Here is a 19,550-nt window from a genome sequence, read left to right on the forward strand (position 1 = left end):
CTTCGGTACTGCCTCTTGTTCTTTTTTGTGTGTTGAATTTTTCCGTCTTGTCATTTTGTCCAGATAAGAGTATATGAAGGAGCAATTAAAATACTAAAAGGGTGGCAACAACCCCAGGAAAATATGCTTTAACCAAATAGAAGAGATCCCAAATCGTGAGGGGGGAGAAAGGGGATAAAAAGAGGTTTAAAAAGGAAAAAAAAAAAAAAAAGAAAAGAAAAGAATTTAAAAAAAAGAAAACAAATAAGAAAAATATAAAAAAGAAAAAACATATATATAACTATTGAGGCCATTTCTAATCAAACTTACGTTAAATCAATTTCCACATTTGTTCATTTCTTTATAGTCTGAATAGCTTGGTTTATTTTCTCATTGGTGAATTGAGTGCAAATCAGAGGTTATTTGGCTTCTTCAAAATAGCTACTTTTATAAGATATTGTGATCCTTCTATATTCTCTCCAAAAATTTTTTGCTGCTCTATTTTTATTCTGGAACTTACCATATATAAAAAGCATGTAAATTATATACACACAGTTTCAAGAATAATTAACTGTGACCTTACCAACCAATTACACAAACTAAGAATGAAAACATTACCAGTACTGTGAAGGCTCCTTCAGAGAATATTATCATTACCAGATTTTCTTCAAGACTCTTAATGGAATAACCACTAACATTAATTTTGTGTTACCCATTCCTTTGCTTTTCTCTATAGTTTTACCATGTATGTATATGCTCATAAATGGCTTGTGTTTTGAACTTTATTTGTCTGAACTCCAACTAATATATTTTTTTAATTGGAAAATTTTTGCTATACATTTTGCTTGAGATTCATCTGTTCATTCATGTATCTGTGGTTCATTCAATTTTCACTGATACCTAATAGTCCGTTAAGTGATTATATTACAACTTAGCTACTCTACTGTCGATGGATCTTTGGCTCATTTGATATTTTTGCTATTACAGTTCTCACATACATCTCTTAGTACATATGCATGAGTTTCTCGATATTTACTTAAGAGTGGTACAGCTAGATTGTAGGGTAAATGCATCCTCAATTTTATTAGAAAGTACAAAACTGTTTCCCAAAGTACTTGTGTTCACCAGTATTCACTGTCCTTCCTGTATTAGATAAGAATTCCCATTATTGCACATCCTTGTCAACAATTGGTATATTCTCACTTTTAAATTTTTGCTTTGTTTGGTAAATGTGGAATGGTATTTTACTGCGATGTTAATTTATATTTCTTTAATTAAGCTGATTTTTTATTAAGATATTATTATATGTTTTCTTTTATGAAGTGCCTGTTGATGGTTATTGTTTTTTGCCCATTGTACCATTGAATCATTTGTATTTTTTTTTTTTTTGTCCACAGGAATTCTTTATATGTTTTATGTTATCCTTCTAATATTATAAGTTTAACATACATTTTCATCTCATTAGAGGCTTATTTCACTTTATTGTCTTTTGAACAATAAATATTCTTAATTTTAAAGTAATTGAATTACCAGTATTTTCTTGGGTGATATGTATTTTTATATCTTAAAGAATACCTTATCTTCTCAGGATTATGAAGCTATTCTCTTATATTTTCTGTTAAATGTTTTTTAATGTTTCTTTTTAAGTTTTTAGTCTATATGGAATTATTTTTTTCTTTAATTTGATGTGCATTTGTCTAATCAGTTACTGCACCATCAGTTACTGACTGATCTGTCCTTTTTTTCCGTTGATACATAGTCCATTATTGTTATCTCTTAAGTGCTGATATATGTTGGGTCTGTTTCAAAGCTCTTTATTATGCTTCATTGTGCTATTTGTACCACCTATTTACAGTCTCATATTACTATCTGACATTCCCTTTTTAAGGAGTTATCTTGGTTATTTTTAATTACTCCTTCATCTTCATTTTAGAAGTCAGTTTGTCAGGTTCTTTGAAGAAGCCTATTTGGATTCTTACAAGGATTTTATTAAATCTATAGATTTCCTTGGGGAGAATTGAGAATATAAGATTCTATTTACTTGACAGAGAGCACAAGCAGGGTGAGTGGCAGGCAGAGGGAGATTAAGAGGGAGAAACAGGCTCCCGCTGAGCAGGGAGCCCAGTGTGGGGCTCTATCCCAAATCACAGCCTGAGCCTGAGTTGAAGTCAGATGTTTAACCTAGGCAGAGAATTGACAATATTGATTAATACTGAGAATTGATATTGTCTCTTTAGGTCTTCTCCAGTGTTTTTCTACAAAATTTATAATAAAATATTTCAACCTAATGTTTTTGTGCCTCTGTTACAAAATAAAATTATTTGCATAAATTCCTAGGTACCTTATGTTATTGTTATTGTTTAGTTAGTACAAATGGGATATTTTGTAAAATGGCATTTTCTAATCTGGTGGTAAGATGTACAAATGCGCTTGATCCTTTTATGTTAATTTTATATTCACCGCCATAGTGAACTTTTTTTATTGCTAATAAGATTCTTCGGAGTTTCCTAAGTAGATACTTGTACCATTTGCAAATGATACTTTTGTTTCTTCCTTTCTAGTCCTTAAGATTTTTTATTTCTTTTTTTTATGGTGCTCTGCTCTAATGTTCAGAAAAGGAGATATTGTGGGCATCCTTTTCTTACTCTTATTTCTTAAAGAAATCAGTATTTCATCAATGAATGTGAAGTTTGCTATAAGGTTTTTCTAGATTCCCTTTATCAGGGAATTTAAGAAAATTGACTTTTATTCTTAGTGTGTTAAGTGTTTCTATGAAGAGAAACTGGTGAATATTATCAGATGCTTTTTTCCTACATCTATTGAAATTAAAATGTTTTTTCTCCTTTATACCATTAATGTAAGTTGTATTACTAATTTAAACATGTGCATACGTAGACATATATAAATATATAAGAATACACATATGTATTTATATTTACATGTATATCTTTATTCCTACTCCTAACATTTTAACTTTTCTTTATTGAGAGGGATTTTTCTGAACATCAAGATCTTTGTATTACTAGAAAGAGAAGCATTATGAAGGGAGTTTCCAGATTTAGCAGTCAGAAGTATTAGGCCTTCAGCTGTTGGGTTGACAATAAATTGGGCTCATCTTGGCCATTTTTTCAGGGCATCCATGTAATATAAGATTCAACAAAGACAGTAGGTCAAAAGCCAAATAGGCAGTTGGAACTAGGAAGATATGAATATTTAGGAGCAAAGTAAATGTAGTATCAAATATCCAGACAGATAGGAACACATAGTTCTTCTCAAAATGAAGAAAAGGGACAAAAATAGCAACAGAATGACTATACTAGTGATGAGGGATGACCTGAGGCCTAGGATTACTTCAGTCTTGATGTTTGTACTTGGTAATGCTGGTGGTAGTAGTAGAAATGGTAATTACTGTGGTAGCCACCACCTTTTCATCCTGCAAGTGATAGTCACTGAGTTGCCTGGTTGGAAGTTAGTAAGAAGTTAAAGCAGTCACGATCTGTCTGGTCACTCACAGTTGTATACAACATTTGGTGAAGGAACTTTTTTCTGTTTATGCCTAACTCATTTCAAGTATAAACATTATTATATAGCTAGTGAATATAGTGAATGTAATATATGAGTGATCTTTTACTAGTATTTTAAAAAAAGAAAATTATTTCTGACACAATTGAGAGTACTAAGCATATTTGTTAAAGTATAATATGTATATAGGCAAAATAGACTAATGATGTTTGAGTGGAGAGAATTGGTAATGTATAGAACAGTTTAAGACTTAATCTCAGGAAACAAACTGAGGGTTGCTGGCGGGGAGTGGTGTGGGAGGGTTGGGATGGCTGGGTTATGGACACTGGGGAGGGTATATGGTATGGTGAGTGCTGTGAATTGTGTAAGACTGATGAATCACAGTCCTGTACTCCTGAAACAAATAATACAGTATATGTTAAAAAAGAACAGTGTAAGACTTTGTTGGTTGCAAAGGAGCATGTGTGTATACATTACGCAGTATATACAATGGGTGATAATAGATCTTGATTTTTTTTTTTTAAGATTTTATTTATTTATTTGACAGAGATCACAAGTAGATAGAGAGGCAGGCAGAGAGAGAGAGAGAGGGAAGCAGGCTCCCTGCTGAGCAGAGAGCCCGATGCGGGACTCGATCCCAGGACCCCGAGATCATGACCTGAGCCGAAGGCAGCGGCTTAACCCACTGAGCCACCCAGGCGCCCCTAGATCTTGATTTTAACAAGGCTTTTTCTACTCCTTAATACCTTCATAAATAGCTGGAGAAATATGGCTTGAATAATAATATAGATTGTATATTTATAATTATTTGAACAATTGCATGCCAAATTATTGATTTACATGTTTAGAACCAGCAGTAGTTTTAGTAAACTGAAACTCATAACATATCCTTATTTGGTATATGGTCCTGTTAATAATTACTGTTAAGGTCAAAAATATATGTGTTGGCATAATTTTATACCTGGTGAATATTTTCAGTGAGTACGAAGATTTGATAGTTTTCACTGAATCAGTGACAGGAGCCTAGCTGTTAGGTGCTGACTTCTCTGCTAATAAAGCAGAATGAATGTGAATATGGATGAGAATTTTTTACACTTAATTTCTCTTGTTATAACTCTTCTGTGACAAAGACAGTTTCTTTCTGTTCTACCTTCTGTGAAATAAAGATCATTAGTAGGTGTTTCTCTGGCACTTTGTAGGCTTAGTAAATAATACTTTCTGGCTTAATAATACTGACTATCATATCCATGCATATATATAAGGATTTGTTTTATTTGGGATATGAATGCATTTTTTTAGAAATCATTTTTTGAACAAAGGAGTGAATGAGCACTGAACAAAGTAACTTTTCTTATGTCTTACAGGTGCACAGACAAGGTTTACATTTGAGCTGCCAAATCACAGATTACGTTTTACTTCAAAAGTTTCTGCCACAGATATGTCAACCATTCCTCCTTCTGCCAGCCTCAACCTTCCTCCTGTTACTATGTCAGGGAAATACATAATGGAAGAACATGATAGTTATTCAGATCAGGTGTGGAGTATTGATGAACTACCTTCTAAACAAGGGTACTATTTACAGGGGAATTATCTACGTTGTGTGGCAGAAGTAAGTACTTTTTAATTCCTTTATGCTTTGTCATTTAGGAGGCTTGAAGCTTTAGGTCTAACTTTCAAGACAGATCATTAAATCATTTATTCTTATAGAATTTTATACCAAATCTGGGGTATGTGTATGTACACATGTGTGTATATTTCTCTCTATAGTTTCACGTAAATATGCTTTTTTTATTAGTCATCTTTGAATTTCTATTTCTTACATTAGGTTTCATATCTTTCTTGTTAATACTTTATGGTTCATTTGGTTATAAAAAAGCTAATAGCACTTATATGCATTGACTTGTATAATACTTCAATCAATCCTAAGAGGCATATATATTTGTTCTCATTTTGTAAGTGAAAAAACTGAGGTTTCAGAAGGTTACATGATTCTTCAGGAAGACACAATCTTTTTTTCATATTTATTAACAATCTAAAGGTCATACAAATAAAATAATTACAGTTGAATTCAGACTAATTTCTTTACTAAGGGAAGTTGAAAACCAGCACACATGATTCAGTCATTATTTTTTCACTTTATATTGTTATAACTGTGATAAGTTTAAAAAACCTTCTGATAAATGTTTTTTACTTGATTTGTGGTAAGCAAGTCATCTGTTATTATGCTAATATAATACAGCAGAAAGTTAAAGCTGAAGGGAAATAAATAACTTTCCCTAAATCTTTCCACAGTCAGATGAGCAACGTAGAATTCTTACACAGTGTGGGTCTCAGCTTTCTTTGTCAGTTTGTCAGAAACAATTGCAACGTTATCAAAAAGCAATTTTCTAACTATTTCTTTTGTAAGTTTTATTCGCTAGAATGTAAAGCATCTGTGAGAATGCTGTTTGAGTTCTTTGCTAGAAATATTAGAGCTATGGGAGATATTTAAGTTTGGTTTACCTTCTTTAGACTCTGCTTAACCTGCCACCTCTCTAAGGGTTAGGATTTCTTTATGTGAAAAATGAGTATACAAAAAAAATAGTGTACAAAATTCTAGAAGTCAGGTATTTATTTAAAAGGTAGATTATAAAGCATATTTTGTTTGTGTTTTCTATTCTGAAAAAGAAGTGCTTCAAACTCTAGCAATACTATTCTTAATGCCTCATTTGACAGAAAATAAAACAAATCCGATGCAGTATGTTGCATAATTCCCTACTAATATTGGCTATTAGTGAGGTATAAAGTTTGTAATTGGGGAAGAACACTAACCCAGATTTGCTAAGAATACAAACTCTTGAAAGAATCTAAAGTTGCATTCCTCAGACAGTTGCCTGTTTCACTATGGCTTAAAATAAATACACATGAAAATCATCTTAGCCCATTCTGTACTACTATACAAAATAAAAAGTGACTGGTACAACTTAGACTTTATGTGAATTCTCATTTAAGTAAAGACTACTAAATCTATTTTGCTTTCTTAATTTTTTTTAGCCTGAATATATGTGGTGTATTAAAGTACACAATCACAGTGAGATATACTTGTCTTTTTAAAAATTTTTTAAATTTCTTTTCAGTGTACCAGAATTCATTGTTTATGCACCACACCCAGTGTTCCATACAATACGTGCCCTCCATAATACCCACTACCAGGTGCACCCGAACTTCCATCCTCCACCCCTTCAAAACCCTCATATTGTTTTTCAGAGTCCATAGTCTCTCATGGTTCGTCTCCACCTCTACTTTCCCCCAACTCCCATCTCCTTTCCATCTCTCCCGTGTCCTCCATGTTATTTCTTATGCTCCACAAATAAGTGAAACCATATGATATTTGACTCTCTCTGCTTGACTTATTTCACTCAGCATAATCTCTTCCAGTCCCTTCCATGTTGATGCAAAAGTTGAGTATTCATCCTTTCTGATGGAGGCATAATACTCCATAGTGTATATGGACCACGTCTTCCTTATCCATTCGTCCGTTGAAGGGCATCTTGGTTCTTTCACAGTTTGGCAACTGTGGCCATTGCTGCTAACAAAGTGGCAAGTCTGAAGCATTTGTCTTACTCATAAGGGTGTTTCAGCTTATCTTTACTATAATACTCAGCTTCAGTTCTTCCCAGAAATCTTACATTTTATACTAATTATAGAGATGTATGAAAGCTGGTTGAATATATCTGATTTGCTATTTCATGCGAATGTTAGCCTCATAAGAGCCATGATTTTGTTGTTTTTATTCACAGCTAAGTCCTTAACATCTAATGATGTACAAAGTAGATGGTCCTTATTTGAATGTGCAAATAAATTTACTTTCATGGGTAATGATACTTGTCCATGGTTCTACCACTAACTATAATAGTAGTCATTGAAAATAAAAAGTACTCTAGACAAAATTTCAGTATTGAGATTAGCAGGTTACATAAAGTATAAATTTCATTCACTCTCAAAAGGTAGAAAAAAGATACTTTATTAGCTCCTGTTATTAAAAAAAAATTAAGGAATGGCCCATAATAATGTCAGACCAGTGGATATTGGGCAATCTGAATATTTTTTTATCCTTTTTTTCAAATAATATATCAATAGTTCATTGTTTTTCTTCAGAGTTTGGGATGACTTATGTGAGCAAAAGAGGTATTTACAACAAATATAGTGAGTATTGTTAATCTAATATTCTGATTTTGCTTGGCAGGTTGGTTCCTTTGAACATAATCTCACAACTGATCTTCTAAACCATTTGGTATTTGTACAGAAAGTGTTCATGAAGGAAGTTAATGAAGTAATACAGAAAGTTTCTGGTAAGATAATCTGGTACCTTGTAATATAGAGTTTTGAGCAGATTTTTATTCTCAATGGGTCCATGATGTTTCATTTATCTGTGGTATGAGTATTGATCCTATCATTTAGATATAGTTTTTGAGTAACTCCCTAAAACTCTGCATTCCTTTTTTGGCTTTTCCACCTACAGATTCTTTTGCTTATTACTTTTGTCATTGTATAATGTATACATTTACGATTTATAAATTTTACAAAGCTCCTTTATGCTTCTTCCCCACCCCCACAAGAAGAGCTAACAGTGTATGTCTGTTAACCAAACTAATATTACTCATTTGGGAGCAAGATTTAGATAAAAATAAGATTTTAACTTTATACCATATGATGACTCTGCTTGTTACCCAGTAAATCATCTGTGGCAACCCTTATATTTTTACTATGCATCAAGAGTAGATTACAGTTTGGATACCTTTTATTTCTCTTTGTTGTCTGATGGCTGTTGCTAGGACTTCTAATACTATGTTGAACAAGAGTGGTGAGAGTGGGCATCCTTGTCGTGTTCCTGATCTCAACGGGAAGGCTGCAAGCTTTTTCCCCATTGAGGATGATAATTTGCTGTGGGTCTTTCATAGATAGATTTGATGAAGTTCAGGAATGTTCCCTCTATCCCTATACTTTGAAGCGTTTTAATCAGGAATGGATGCTGGATTTTGTCAAATTCTTTTTCTGCATCAATTGAGAGGACCATGTGGTTCTCTGTTTTCTTATTAATTTGTTCTGTCAGATTGATTGATTTGCGAATGTTGAACCATCCTTGTAGCCCAGGGATGAATCCCACCTGGTCATGGTGGATAATCTTTTTAATGTGCTGTTGGATCCTGTTTGCTAGGATCTTGTTGAGAATCTTAGCATCCATATTCATCAGTGATATTGGCCTGAAATTCTCCTTTTTGGTAGGGTCTTTGCCTGGTTTGGGGATCAGGGTAATGCACTACTGCGTATTTACCCCAAAGATATAGATGTAGTGAAAAGAAGGGCCATCTGTACTCCGATGTTTTAGCAGCAATGGCCACAGTCGCTAAACTGTGGAAAGAACCAAGATGCCCTTCAGCGGACGAATGGATAAGGAAGATGTGGTCCATATACACTATGGAGTATTATGCCTCTATCAGAAAGGATGAATACCCAACTTTTATATCAACATGGACGGGACTGGAAGAGATTATTCTGAGTGAAATAAGTCAAGCAGAGAGAGTCAATTATCATATGGCTTCACTTATCTGTGGAGCATATCAAATAACATGGACGACATGGGGAGATGAAGAGGAGAAGGGAGTTGGGGGAAATTGGAAGGGGAGGTGAACCATGAGACACTATGGACTCTGAAAAACAACCTGAGGGTTTTGAAGGGACAGGGGGTGGGAGGTTGGGGGAACCAGGTGGTGGGTATTAGAGAGGGCACGGTTTGCATGGAACACTGGGTATGGTGCAAAAATAATGAATACTGTTATACTGAAAATAAATAAAAAGTAAATAAATAAAATTCAGATTTCCTTTTGCTTCTCTCTGTATAAAAATAAAAAAGAGGAATTATTCCATAAAAAAAATTCAGATTTCCTTTTGTTTCTCTCTGTATAAAAATAAAAAAGAGGAGTTATTCCATTAAAATAAAGAGTAGATTACAAATGAGCATCTTAGTAAAAGTTTTAGATTTAAAGAGGAAATATATGTTTGATTTTAAAAAGATTCATAAGATAAAGTATTCATATGCTTTACATATACATATACATAAGAGTATATCATATTTGTAAGGTAAAGTTTTAAGAGGTATTAGAATGGAAAATAAGTTGACTGCATAAGAATTCTTGAGGCTAAATATTTATAGTATGGATATAATCATGTTAAAATAATAATGAAGCCACATCTATAAATTGCTATCGAGGAGATTCCTCCATGTTGATGAATAAATTCATTCATTTAACAGATTTATTAAGTATTTGGATATTCAATTATAATTTTAATGAGTTCTATGAATGACAAGAACAGGGTGCTGTGTCTGTGCCAGAGGAGAAGCTAATCTAGTTGAAGAAATCAGAAAAGACTCTACAGAGGAAGTCCTATTCCCAAACCTCATAAATGAAATATCTTTGGCAAGAAAGGAGAGGTAGAGAAGATGCAGGTAGAGCTTAAGGACAAGTATTCAATAAGGCCCCAAGGGGGGACAAAACTCATTGCAGTAGGGAATTAAATTGTGTAGTACTCATGTGGACAACAGATTTTCCTGATTCTCATGAGCTGGTTCTGATTTTATCTGAAGTCAGGGAACTACTAAATGATTATATTGAAGAGGCACAATAGAGCTATAGATTTTCACAAGTTAAGTTTTAAAAAATCAGCTCAATTGGTAGACTTGGAATTTTTCTGAAAATAAGTTGAATACAAACCATTAACGAAGAAAAGAAATAAACAGCAAAGTTCTTTCTGCCACTGAAGGTGCTTCTGTTTGGGGAATATACAGAAGTTTTGATGTGGCCCATTTACTTGGTTAAAATCGCATTAGAACATTGAGATGTGGAAGTTAAGAACATTTTAAACTGGTTAATTTGTATGAGTTCTAAAGAATATTTTCAAGTCTGTTATTACTGAATATGTATAATGAAAAAACATACAAAAATATATAGACTTTTTTTTTTTAATAAATAGACTCTTAAAGTAACTTTGAATCTTTGATGGTTAAAAAGCTAGCATTGTAGAGTTCTAGTATCAGACTGGCACTATGAGTTGCCCTTAAGGTAGTTTTTTTTTTTTTTTTTTTAAAGATTTTATTTATTTATTTGACAGAGAGAGATCACAGTAGACAGAGAGGCAGGCAGAGAGAGAGAGGAGGAAGCAGGCTCCCTGCTGAGCAGAGAGCCCGATGCGGGACTCGATCCCAGGACCCTGGGATCATGACCTGAGCCGAAGGCAGCGGCTTAACCCACTGAGCCACCCAGGCGCCCCCCTTAAGGTAGTTTTGATGAAAGAGAAAGAAAAGCTTTTCTTTTCTTTTTTATTTTATTTCTTTTCGGTGTTCCAAAATTCATTGTTTATGCGCTACACGTAGTGCTCCATGCAATACGTGTCTTCCATAAGGAAAGACTTTTCTTAATGTTCAAATTGCAGTCAGTGAGGAATTGCAAGTATATTCCTAGGTCTATGAAGAATGAGCTGGAAAGGAAAGCTAGAAATTAATGTTCTGACCATGAATGTTTACTAATCACTGTGAAGAATTCAGATACCGAAGTCATTCAGTAGCTAAGTCTAATCCCTGAACCATTCCTTCTTGACAATAGAGTGAACTCTAGGAAAAGAGCTGAAAGTAAGTCATTTATCATCTGGCTGGCCCCAGGACCTTATGGAGCAGAGATTTTACAAAACCGCAGAGCACTATTGAGAGGGAATACTTTGAACCCTTGTAGCCAAGTTTCTTAGTATTCTAATCTCTGTATTGCTTCCCTACTTCCCCATAATCTTCATAGTTATTGCCTTATTTCTTTATTTCTTACACTTTTTCCTTATGCTTGTCTTTAATATTAAATTTAGCTCTAGGCATTTTCTTTTGGATATTGTATAGAAATATTCATTTACAGCAATCATTAAGTTTGTTAGTAAAATTCTTTTTTTGAGGAATCAGTTCTTACAATTTTACTGTCCACAGACTCCCTGGGTTTTAGAAAGATGTAGGTAAGCACTGACCTAGTAAACAGAAGAGATTTAGTTTTGAATATGGACAGCCATCTTAGAAACATATAAGGAGGTTACCTTCTGAGAATTGGGCCAATTATATATTTAATTTAAAATGAGGTAAAAAAAAATGTGGAGTTAATGTAACTAATAGTGTCTCTGATATTTCTATAAGCTAAAATTATGGTGCAATATATTTTGTAAGAGGCAGAACTCTTACTTCTAAACTTTAAGAAAAAAAACTTTCTGTGACTACATAAAAGATACTCACGGCAGTGATAGGATCAATAAAACAGATAGGCTTTTAAAAAAAAATTAACTTTTTAGAGCAATTTTTGTTCCACAGCAAATTGAGGGAAATTACAGAAAACCAGATATCTCCTGCCTCCAGTCATGTATAGCCTCCCACATTATCAACGTTCCCCGCCAGACTGGCACATGAGTTACAACTGATGAATCTGCATCAGCAACCATTATCACCCAAAGTCCATCGTTTACATTAGGGTCCACTCTTGGTGTTGTACACTTTGTGGCTTTCGACAAATGAATAATGACACGTATCTACCATTATACAGATACTGTATACTGCATACAGTATATAGTATAATGTATACATTATACAGATACTGCATACTACTCCTACATAAAATAATGTATACATATAATAATGTATATGTACACATGTAATGTATATATATAATAATGTATACATTATACAGATATTGTATACTACTCCTACACAGTAGTTTCACTGCCCTAAAACTTCTTAGTGCTCCACCTATTTATCCCTACCTTGGTTGCTTCCACATTTTGACAATTATGAATAAAGCTGCTACAAACATCTGTATGCAAGTTTTTATGTGGACATAAATTTTCGGCTCCTTTGAATTGCAACCAAGGAGTATGATTGCTGGATCATACGGTAAGAATATGTTTAATTTAATAGAAAACTACCAAAAGTCATCCAAAGTGGCTATACTGTTTTGCATTCTCACCAAGAATGAATGAGGGATATTGCGGCTTCATCTCCTTATCAGCATTTGGTGTTTCAGTGTTCCAGCTTTTGGCTATTCTAATGGATTTGTAGTGGTATCTTAGTATTAATTTTCATTTCTTGATGGTATGATGATGCTCTGCAAAGGATCTTTTGTTGTGCTTATTTATCATCTGTGTATCTTCTTTGATGAAATGTCTATTAAGGTCTTTGGCCCTTTTTTTTTTTTTGAAGATTTTATTCATTTATTTGACAGACAGAGATCACAAGTAGGCAGAGAGGCAGGCAGAGAGAGAGGGAGGGAAGCAGGCTCCCCGCTGAGCAGAGAACCTGATGCGGGGCTCAATCCCAGGACTTCAGGATCTTGACCTGAGCTGAAGGCAGAGGCTTTAACCCACTGAGCCAGCCGGGTGCCCCTGGCCCATTTTTTAATCATGTTTTTTGTCTTTTTTAGTTTTTAGAGCTCTGCATATTTTAGACAACAGTCCTTTATCACATGTATTTTTTTGGAAGTATTTTCTCCCAGTTACAGTTGTAAAATAGAAGCTTTTTCTTTTGTAAAATAGAAGCTCTTAATTTTAGTGAAGTACAGTTTATCAATTCTTTCTTTCATGGATTATGCCTTTGGTGTTGTATCTAAAAAGTCCATATGGAAGGGTATTTATGTTTTCTCCTATGTTATTTTACAGGACTTTTATAGTTTTACATTTTACATTTAGGTCTGTGATCCATTTTGAGTTAATTTTTGTGAAAGGTATAAGATCTATGTCTAGATTCATTTTTTTTGCATGTCGATATCCAGTTACCCCAGCATCGTCTACTGAAAAGACTGACTTTCCTTCATTGTATTGCCTTTTCTTTTTTGTCAAAGATCAGTTCACTGTATGGATCTGTTTCTGTGCTTTTCATTTTGTTCCAGTGATGTATTATTTGTTTATTCTTTCACCAACCCCACACTCCAATGTTTACTGTAGTCTTGAAGTCAGAAAGTGCCAGTGCTCTAGCTTAGTTCTTCTTGGCTATTCTGGGTCTTTTGTCTTTCCATACATACTTTAGAATCAATTTGTTGATATCCACAAAATAACTTGCTAGGTTTTGATTGGAATTGCATTGAATTTAAAACTGAAATTGGGAAGAACTGACATCTTGACAATCTTGAGTTTTCTTGTCTATGAACATGAAATACCTCTCCATTTATTTAGTTCTTCTTTGATACTTAGCCTCAGAATTTCAGTTTTCCTCATGTAGATCTTATACATATATTGTTAATTTATACCTGATTAACTTAATTTTTGTGATGTTAATATAAGTTGCATTGTGTTTTTAATTTCAAATTCCACTCTTCATTATACAGTATACAGTATACAGGAAAGTGATTGACCTGTAACCTTATAATCCTTTATCCTTGCAATAATCCCTTATTGGTTCCAGCATTTTTTTTTTTTTTTTTGGTCAGTTTTGTCAGATTTTCCACATATATAATCTTGTCATTTGTGAACAACAAAGACAATTTTATTTTCTCCCTCCCAATCTCTGTATCTTTTCTTTCCTTTTCTTGTGTTATTGCATTAGCTAGGACTTGACGTATGATGTTGAACAGAAATGGTAAGAGGAATCATCCTTGCCTTATACTTTATCTAAGCCTAGGGAAGTTTCAGGCTTTTCACGATTGAGCATATCATTTTAACTGTAGACCTTTGTAGATATTTTCAAACTGAAGAATTTTTCCTCCTTTTTTTAAATTTGTAGGACAAACCTTTGCTGTCACACTCTTTATTATTAGCGCATACTACCTTATTTTAAAATTTCATCACCTTTATTTTTTCTTTTAATCTTGTTTGCAGCATATAAAAATGTAAACAACAGGTTCACATATTTGGTTAAAGAAATCAATTCAGTTTACTTTTGTCCCCTCAGATACATTTTCTGAGATATATAATTACATTTATTATACATATAATGTCTTTAGTCCTTTTAAAATGTTCTTAATAAATGCCTATATATGCAGTATTATCCCTAACTTAGAAAAATCTGTGTCAGTGAAATGTGTCATGGCTACAGTCTGTACTAAAGAATAAGTTAATGTTCAGAAAAAAGAAAACTGTTTTTGCACAAAATTATTATTTTCCTCTTAAAGTGATTGCCCCAGACCCTTAATTATTTAATCTCTTTAGGTGGGGAGCAGCCTATTCCTCTTTGGAATGAACATGATGGAACAACAGATGGAGATAAGCCTAAAATTCTACTCTATTCCCTGAACTTGCAGTTTAAGGTAACATATAAGTAATTATACTTTTTGAAGTATTTTTCTAAGTATTTAATGTATTCTAGTTAAAGGAATTCATATTATACATAAATGTGTGAGTAGAAAATAAAAATGAAGTATGACCCCATCCACTCAAGAGGAAAAGCTTTAGCAATTGAATGTCCTTTAGGACTTTTGTCTGTTTGTACTTTTATATATGCATATGTTTATGCATATATTTGTGCTTGGATACCTTTTCATGTCAGAACATATAGATTAACTTTATCTTCCTTAATAGCTGTACTATTTTTTATACAGTTGTAACAATATATTTAACTGCCCCCTTCTGATAAATGTATCAATTTTTCTAATTATTATAGCTTTAAGTTACTCTGTAAGAAGTATTTTGTACATTTGTCCAATTAACAGTAGTACCTTAATAGAAAACTTAGTATTTCCAGTACTTACGATAGCAGTGTTTGGGCGCTTGGGTGGTTCAGTGGGTTAGGCCTCTGCCTTCACCTCAGGTCATGTTCTCAGGGTCCTGGGATCAAGCCCCACATGGGGCTCTCTGCTCAGTGGAGGGCCTACCTCCCCCTCTTTCTCTGCCTGCCTCTCTGCCTGCTTGTGATCTCTGTCAAATAAATAAATAAAATCTTTAAAAAAAAAAAAGCAGTGTTAAAAATACTGTTACCTAACGATTAATTATAATTAATGTATTTAACTCATTGAACAGTTCAGATGTTAAGTACAAAATATTAAAATAAAATTTAGGAGTTAAAAAATTCCCTACTACTATGAGAAATTAAAGAATGTTTTCCAGTTTTATCAGATCTTTAGACAGCCCATGTGTGTTTTAAAACATGGCTACTTTATCGTATCGAAAGATTTCATTTGAGTGAGTGCATACTGTTGATTTAAGATTACTTTTTTCCTCCTAACCTATAATCTGCTCTAGGGTATTCAAGTAACAGCCACTACTCCATCAATGAGAGCTGTGAGATTTGAAACTGGATTGATAGAGCTGGAACTTTCAAACCGACTTCAAACCAAAGCTTCACCAGGGAGTAGCAGCTATCTGAAACTGTTTGGTAAATGTCAAGTGGATTTAAATCTGGCATTAGGACAAATTGTCAAACATCAAGTGAGTATAGAATATGCTGATATTAGAATTTTGGCTTTTAAATTTTGTATATAAATTTGAATTACTTTATTACCATACTTTAAAAAAGAATTTAAATTCCTAAATTTCCAATTTTAAATTGGAGAGAAATGTCATTTAAGAAGGCCTTTACATGGGGCACCTGGGTGGCTCGGTGGGTTAAGCCTCTGCCTTTGGCTCAGGTCATGAACCCAGGGTCCTGTGATCAAGCCCTGCATCAGACTCTCTGCTCAGTGGGGAGCCTGCGTCCCCCTCCCCCTCTCCCTCTGCCTTCCTCTCTGCCTCCTTGGGATCTCTCTCTGTCAAATAAATAAAATCTTAAAAAAAAAAAAGAAAAAAAAGTTTGGCATTTCATTGAGTGTTTTGGGGTGGTATATTGCTGTAGTTTAGTGCAAGTGCAATCTCATGAAGCTTAATTCAGCATCTTCATAAATACTTGTTTATAATTGCTCTTGATTTTGTTAGAATGTTTTTTTTATTTTAGCACTCTGTTCTAACAATTGGTAAGTTTTTAAAATGTTACTAAGTTTCTTAACTGCCTGTTTAATATTGGCAAGTTTTGCATACTGTAATGTTAAACATTATGTAAACATGTTTACATATACCAGGTTTTACGTAGGCATGTACACATATATATCACAAACATGTTTGTATATATGTCTATACACATATGTGTATATATGTCTATACATGTATGTGTATATATGTATAGAAAGTTTTACACACATACACATTCACAGCAATAAATCAGATTTTGTTTTATAAAAATAAAATTTTGGTAGTTCATTGGGGCATTTTTTTGTTATTGTTCTTATTTTGCTAGAAATTATTATGTAGATCTTAACCTTTTTCCTTTTATTTGAAGAATTAATTAAAGGAATATCAGTCGTACTTTCTAAATTGAATGGCTATATTAATTATGTGAAGAAATAAATGAAGAAAAATTTCTTGCCATCTTTAAAAAAACAGTAATTTTTTTCTGAATGGCAATACATATTAAGAAAAGAAAGGATCTAATTATCTTAGAACAGTTAATATGTTGACATTAAGAATATGGACCTTGAGGGGCACCTGGGTGGCTCAGTGGGTTAAAGCCTCTGCCTTCATCTCAGGCCATGATCTCAGGGTCCTGGGATCGAGCCCTGCATTGGGCTCTCTGCTCAGAGGGAAGCCTGCTTTCCCCTCTCTCTCTGCCTGCCTCTCTTGCCTACTTGTGTTCTCTGTCAAATAAAAAACAAAACAAACAAACAAAAAAAAAAGTATGGGCCTTGTCCTAGCTTTTCTATGAATTTTATGTATGACTTCATACTTACTTCTTATTTATCCATTCATGTTCTTTATTAATTTCAGGTGTTTATGGTACAGAATATAAGGAATGTATCATTGACAAATAAAACTAAGAAAAGTATACACTAGTTCATTTGATGAATAATACTATTAATTGTTAAAACTTTTAGGTTTTTTATCAAAATGTCTTCCATTACTTACTTTTATTGAGCTTTTAATTTTATTTTAGGTTTATGAGGAAGCTGGTTCTGATTTTCATCAAGTTGCCTATTTTAAAACCAGAATTGGATTAAGAAATGCCCTCCGAGAAGAAATCAGTGGTTCTTCCGATAGGGAAGCTGTGCTTATTACCTTGAATAGACCAATTGTTTATGCACAACCTGTGGCCTTTGACAGAGGTAAGATAAAGTCCATCAACACTATCTTGTTGGATTTAGAAATGTTTTGGCAATGTTGGATAAAAATCATCTGTAGTGTACCAGTGTAAATGCTTGATAGATGAACATCTACTAATTCTGAAATGTGAGCATCCAAGAATAGTGTTTTGCTTATTCATTTTTTAAACTTACTTTTCTTTTTAAAGTCATTTCTTTTCTACATGGATATATAGGATGTCTGATTCAGAATTTTAATTGTAATACTAGGTTTTTGGTTTTAAAAACTGTTGGACCCATTTGTTCCGGCACTGTCTTTATTCATTTATTCTATAAACATTTACTGTCTGGAAGTGGAAGAGAGATATAGAAAACAGGATCCCTGCCCTCAAGGACCTCTCAGTCCAGTGGGAGAGAGCAAAATACACTACAGAGAGGAGTTGGAGATACCTGTGCCCCAAATGAGGGAGTCTTCTAACTTTGCCTGTGCTTCTAAGAGGAGAAACTAATCCTTCAGATTTGACTTGGAGTCAGGCGTTCACCAGGGAGACAAGGAAATGAAGCTAGTCTTATTTACCTTTGTATATAACAGTCTAGAACAGTCCCTAGCTTATAGTAATAACTAAATATTTACCAAATGAGAGAGAATATGAATGAATATATATTAATACAGTAGCCTAAAACATGTAGCAGTTTTCATAAAAGAAAATAATAGGAAATAAGACTGAACAGATAAGAGTCTAATTTATGTATATTGGGCATATATGTTGGAAATGTAGAAGTAATGAAGAACCATTTATGAAACCATTTAAGATTTAAATTGGTGGTAGGCATTAGCTGGTGATAAGCCTGTTAGAAAACTATTCTTTTGGCAGTGTTATAGATAATGTTTTATTTTGCTAAATTCTGTGTACTTTTTTTCATTTCACATCTTACTAACCTGTCATCAGCTTTCACAATTCCTTAAAGTACTTTCTACTCTTTGTGTCCATGACACTTGCTTTTCCTTCTGCTTCCCTAGCGCCTTTAGTTTTCTCCCTCTTTAGGTTCCTCCTTCTTTACACTGCATTAAATGAAGGTTTTCCTTAAGGTTCCATTCTTGTTACAGACTCCGATGTCTTGGCCTCTCTTTGCAGGTCATATCTTTTTTAATGTATACTCCTACTGTTAGGTTTCTCTCCTCCAAGAATTTTTAACAGTATAACAGCAAGCTTTATAAGATCAGGGACCATGTTTTGTTTTCATATAATTTCTGTTGCATCCTAGTACATAACATCTAATAGGCATTTCACAAATAATTTGTTAAGTGAAAAAATGGACCTGGAATGTTTTCTTCTTTCTGCCATTATACAGTTGCCTGCTTTCATTGTCAAATTGACTATATCCTCTTAGATCCTTTCTAATTCTAATGCTATAATTTTCTCACGGGAGTAATTTTTACTAATCGGCCAGATTTTACAACTACTGAGTTTTACTTGCCTTCTAACCTTACAGCTTTGATTTTAATTTTCTTTCCAATCCACCTTAATTATAAAAAGCTGTGCTGTTTTGGCTGAATTATAAGGCCGCCTATGACAACTGGAATGAACAACGAATGGCTTTACATAAAGATATTCATATGGCTACAAAGGAGGTAGTAGATATGCTACCAGGTATCCAGCAAACATCAGCCCAGGCCTTTGGGACTCTCTTCCTCCAGCTTACTGTGAATGATCTGGGAATATGCCTGCCCATCACGAATACTGCACAGGTACAAAAAATCAAATCATAGTCCAAGATTAAGAATACAACATTCTACTTACCATTTCTGTGTATATAGACTATAATAATTTTTTTTGGATTAACAGTTTATAATTGAGTTTAATAAATAGCAAGTAAGATTGGATTCCTTCAGCCATTATTCATCCTTAGTGTATTAAATATGAATCTCATGAGACTTTGCTCAAAAGCATGAGA

General features: G+C 33.6%; 1 protein-coding gene across 4 annotated transcripts in view; it reads left to right on the top strand.

The window, feature by feature from the left end:
• BLTP1 (bridge-like lipid transfer protein family member 1) overlaps window positions 1-19,550 on the top strand; it is a 222,595-nt gene that overhangs the window by 142,072 nt on the left and 60,973 nt on the right. For all 4 annotated transcript variants that reach the window (XM_059378048.1, XM_059378062.1, XM_059378072.1 and 1 more), the window contains 6 exons: window positions 4,866-5,110; window positions 7,727-7,832; window positions 14,701-14,798; window positions 15,730-15,915; window positions 17,450-17,618; window positions 19,133-19,344. In XM_059378048.1, coding sequence (XP_059234031.1) covers window positions 4,866-5,110; window positions 7,727-7,832; window positions 14,701-14,798; window positions 15,730-15,915; window positions 17,450-17,618; window positions 19,133-19,344 — 1,016 coding nt within the window. The remainder of the gene's footprint in view (window positions 1-4,865; window positions 5,111-7,726; window positions 7,833-14,700; window positions 14,799-15,729; window positions 15,916-17,449; window positions 17,619-19,132; window positions 19,345-19,550) is intronic.

The sequence above is a fragment of the Mustela nigripes genome, chromosome 1 (genome assembly GCF_022355385.1).
Source record: "Mustela nigripes isolate SB6536 chromosome 1, MUSNIG.SB6536, whole genome shotgun sequence".
Taxonomy (NCBI): domain Eukaryota; kingdom Metazoa; phylum Chordata; class Mammalia; order Carnivora; family Mustelidae; genus Mustela; species Mustela nigripes.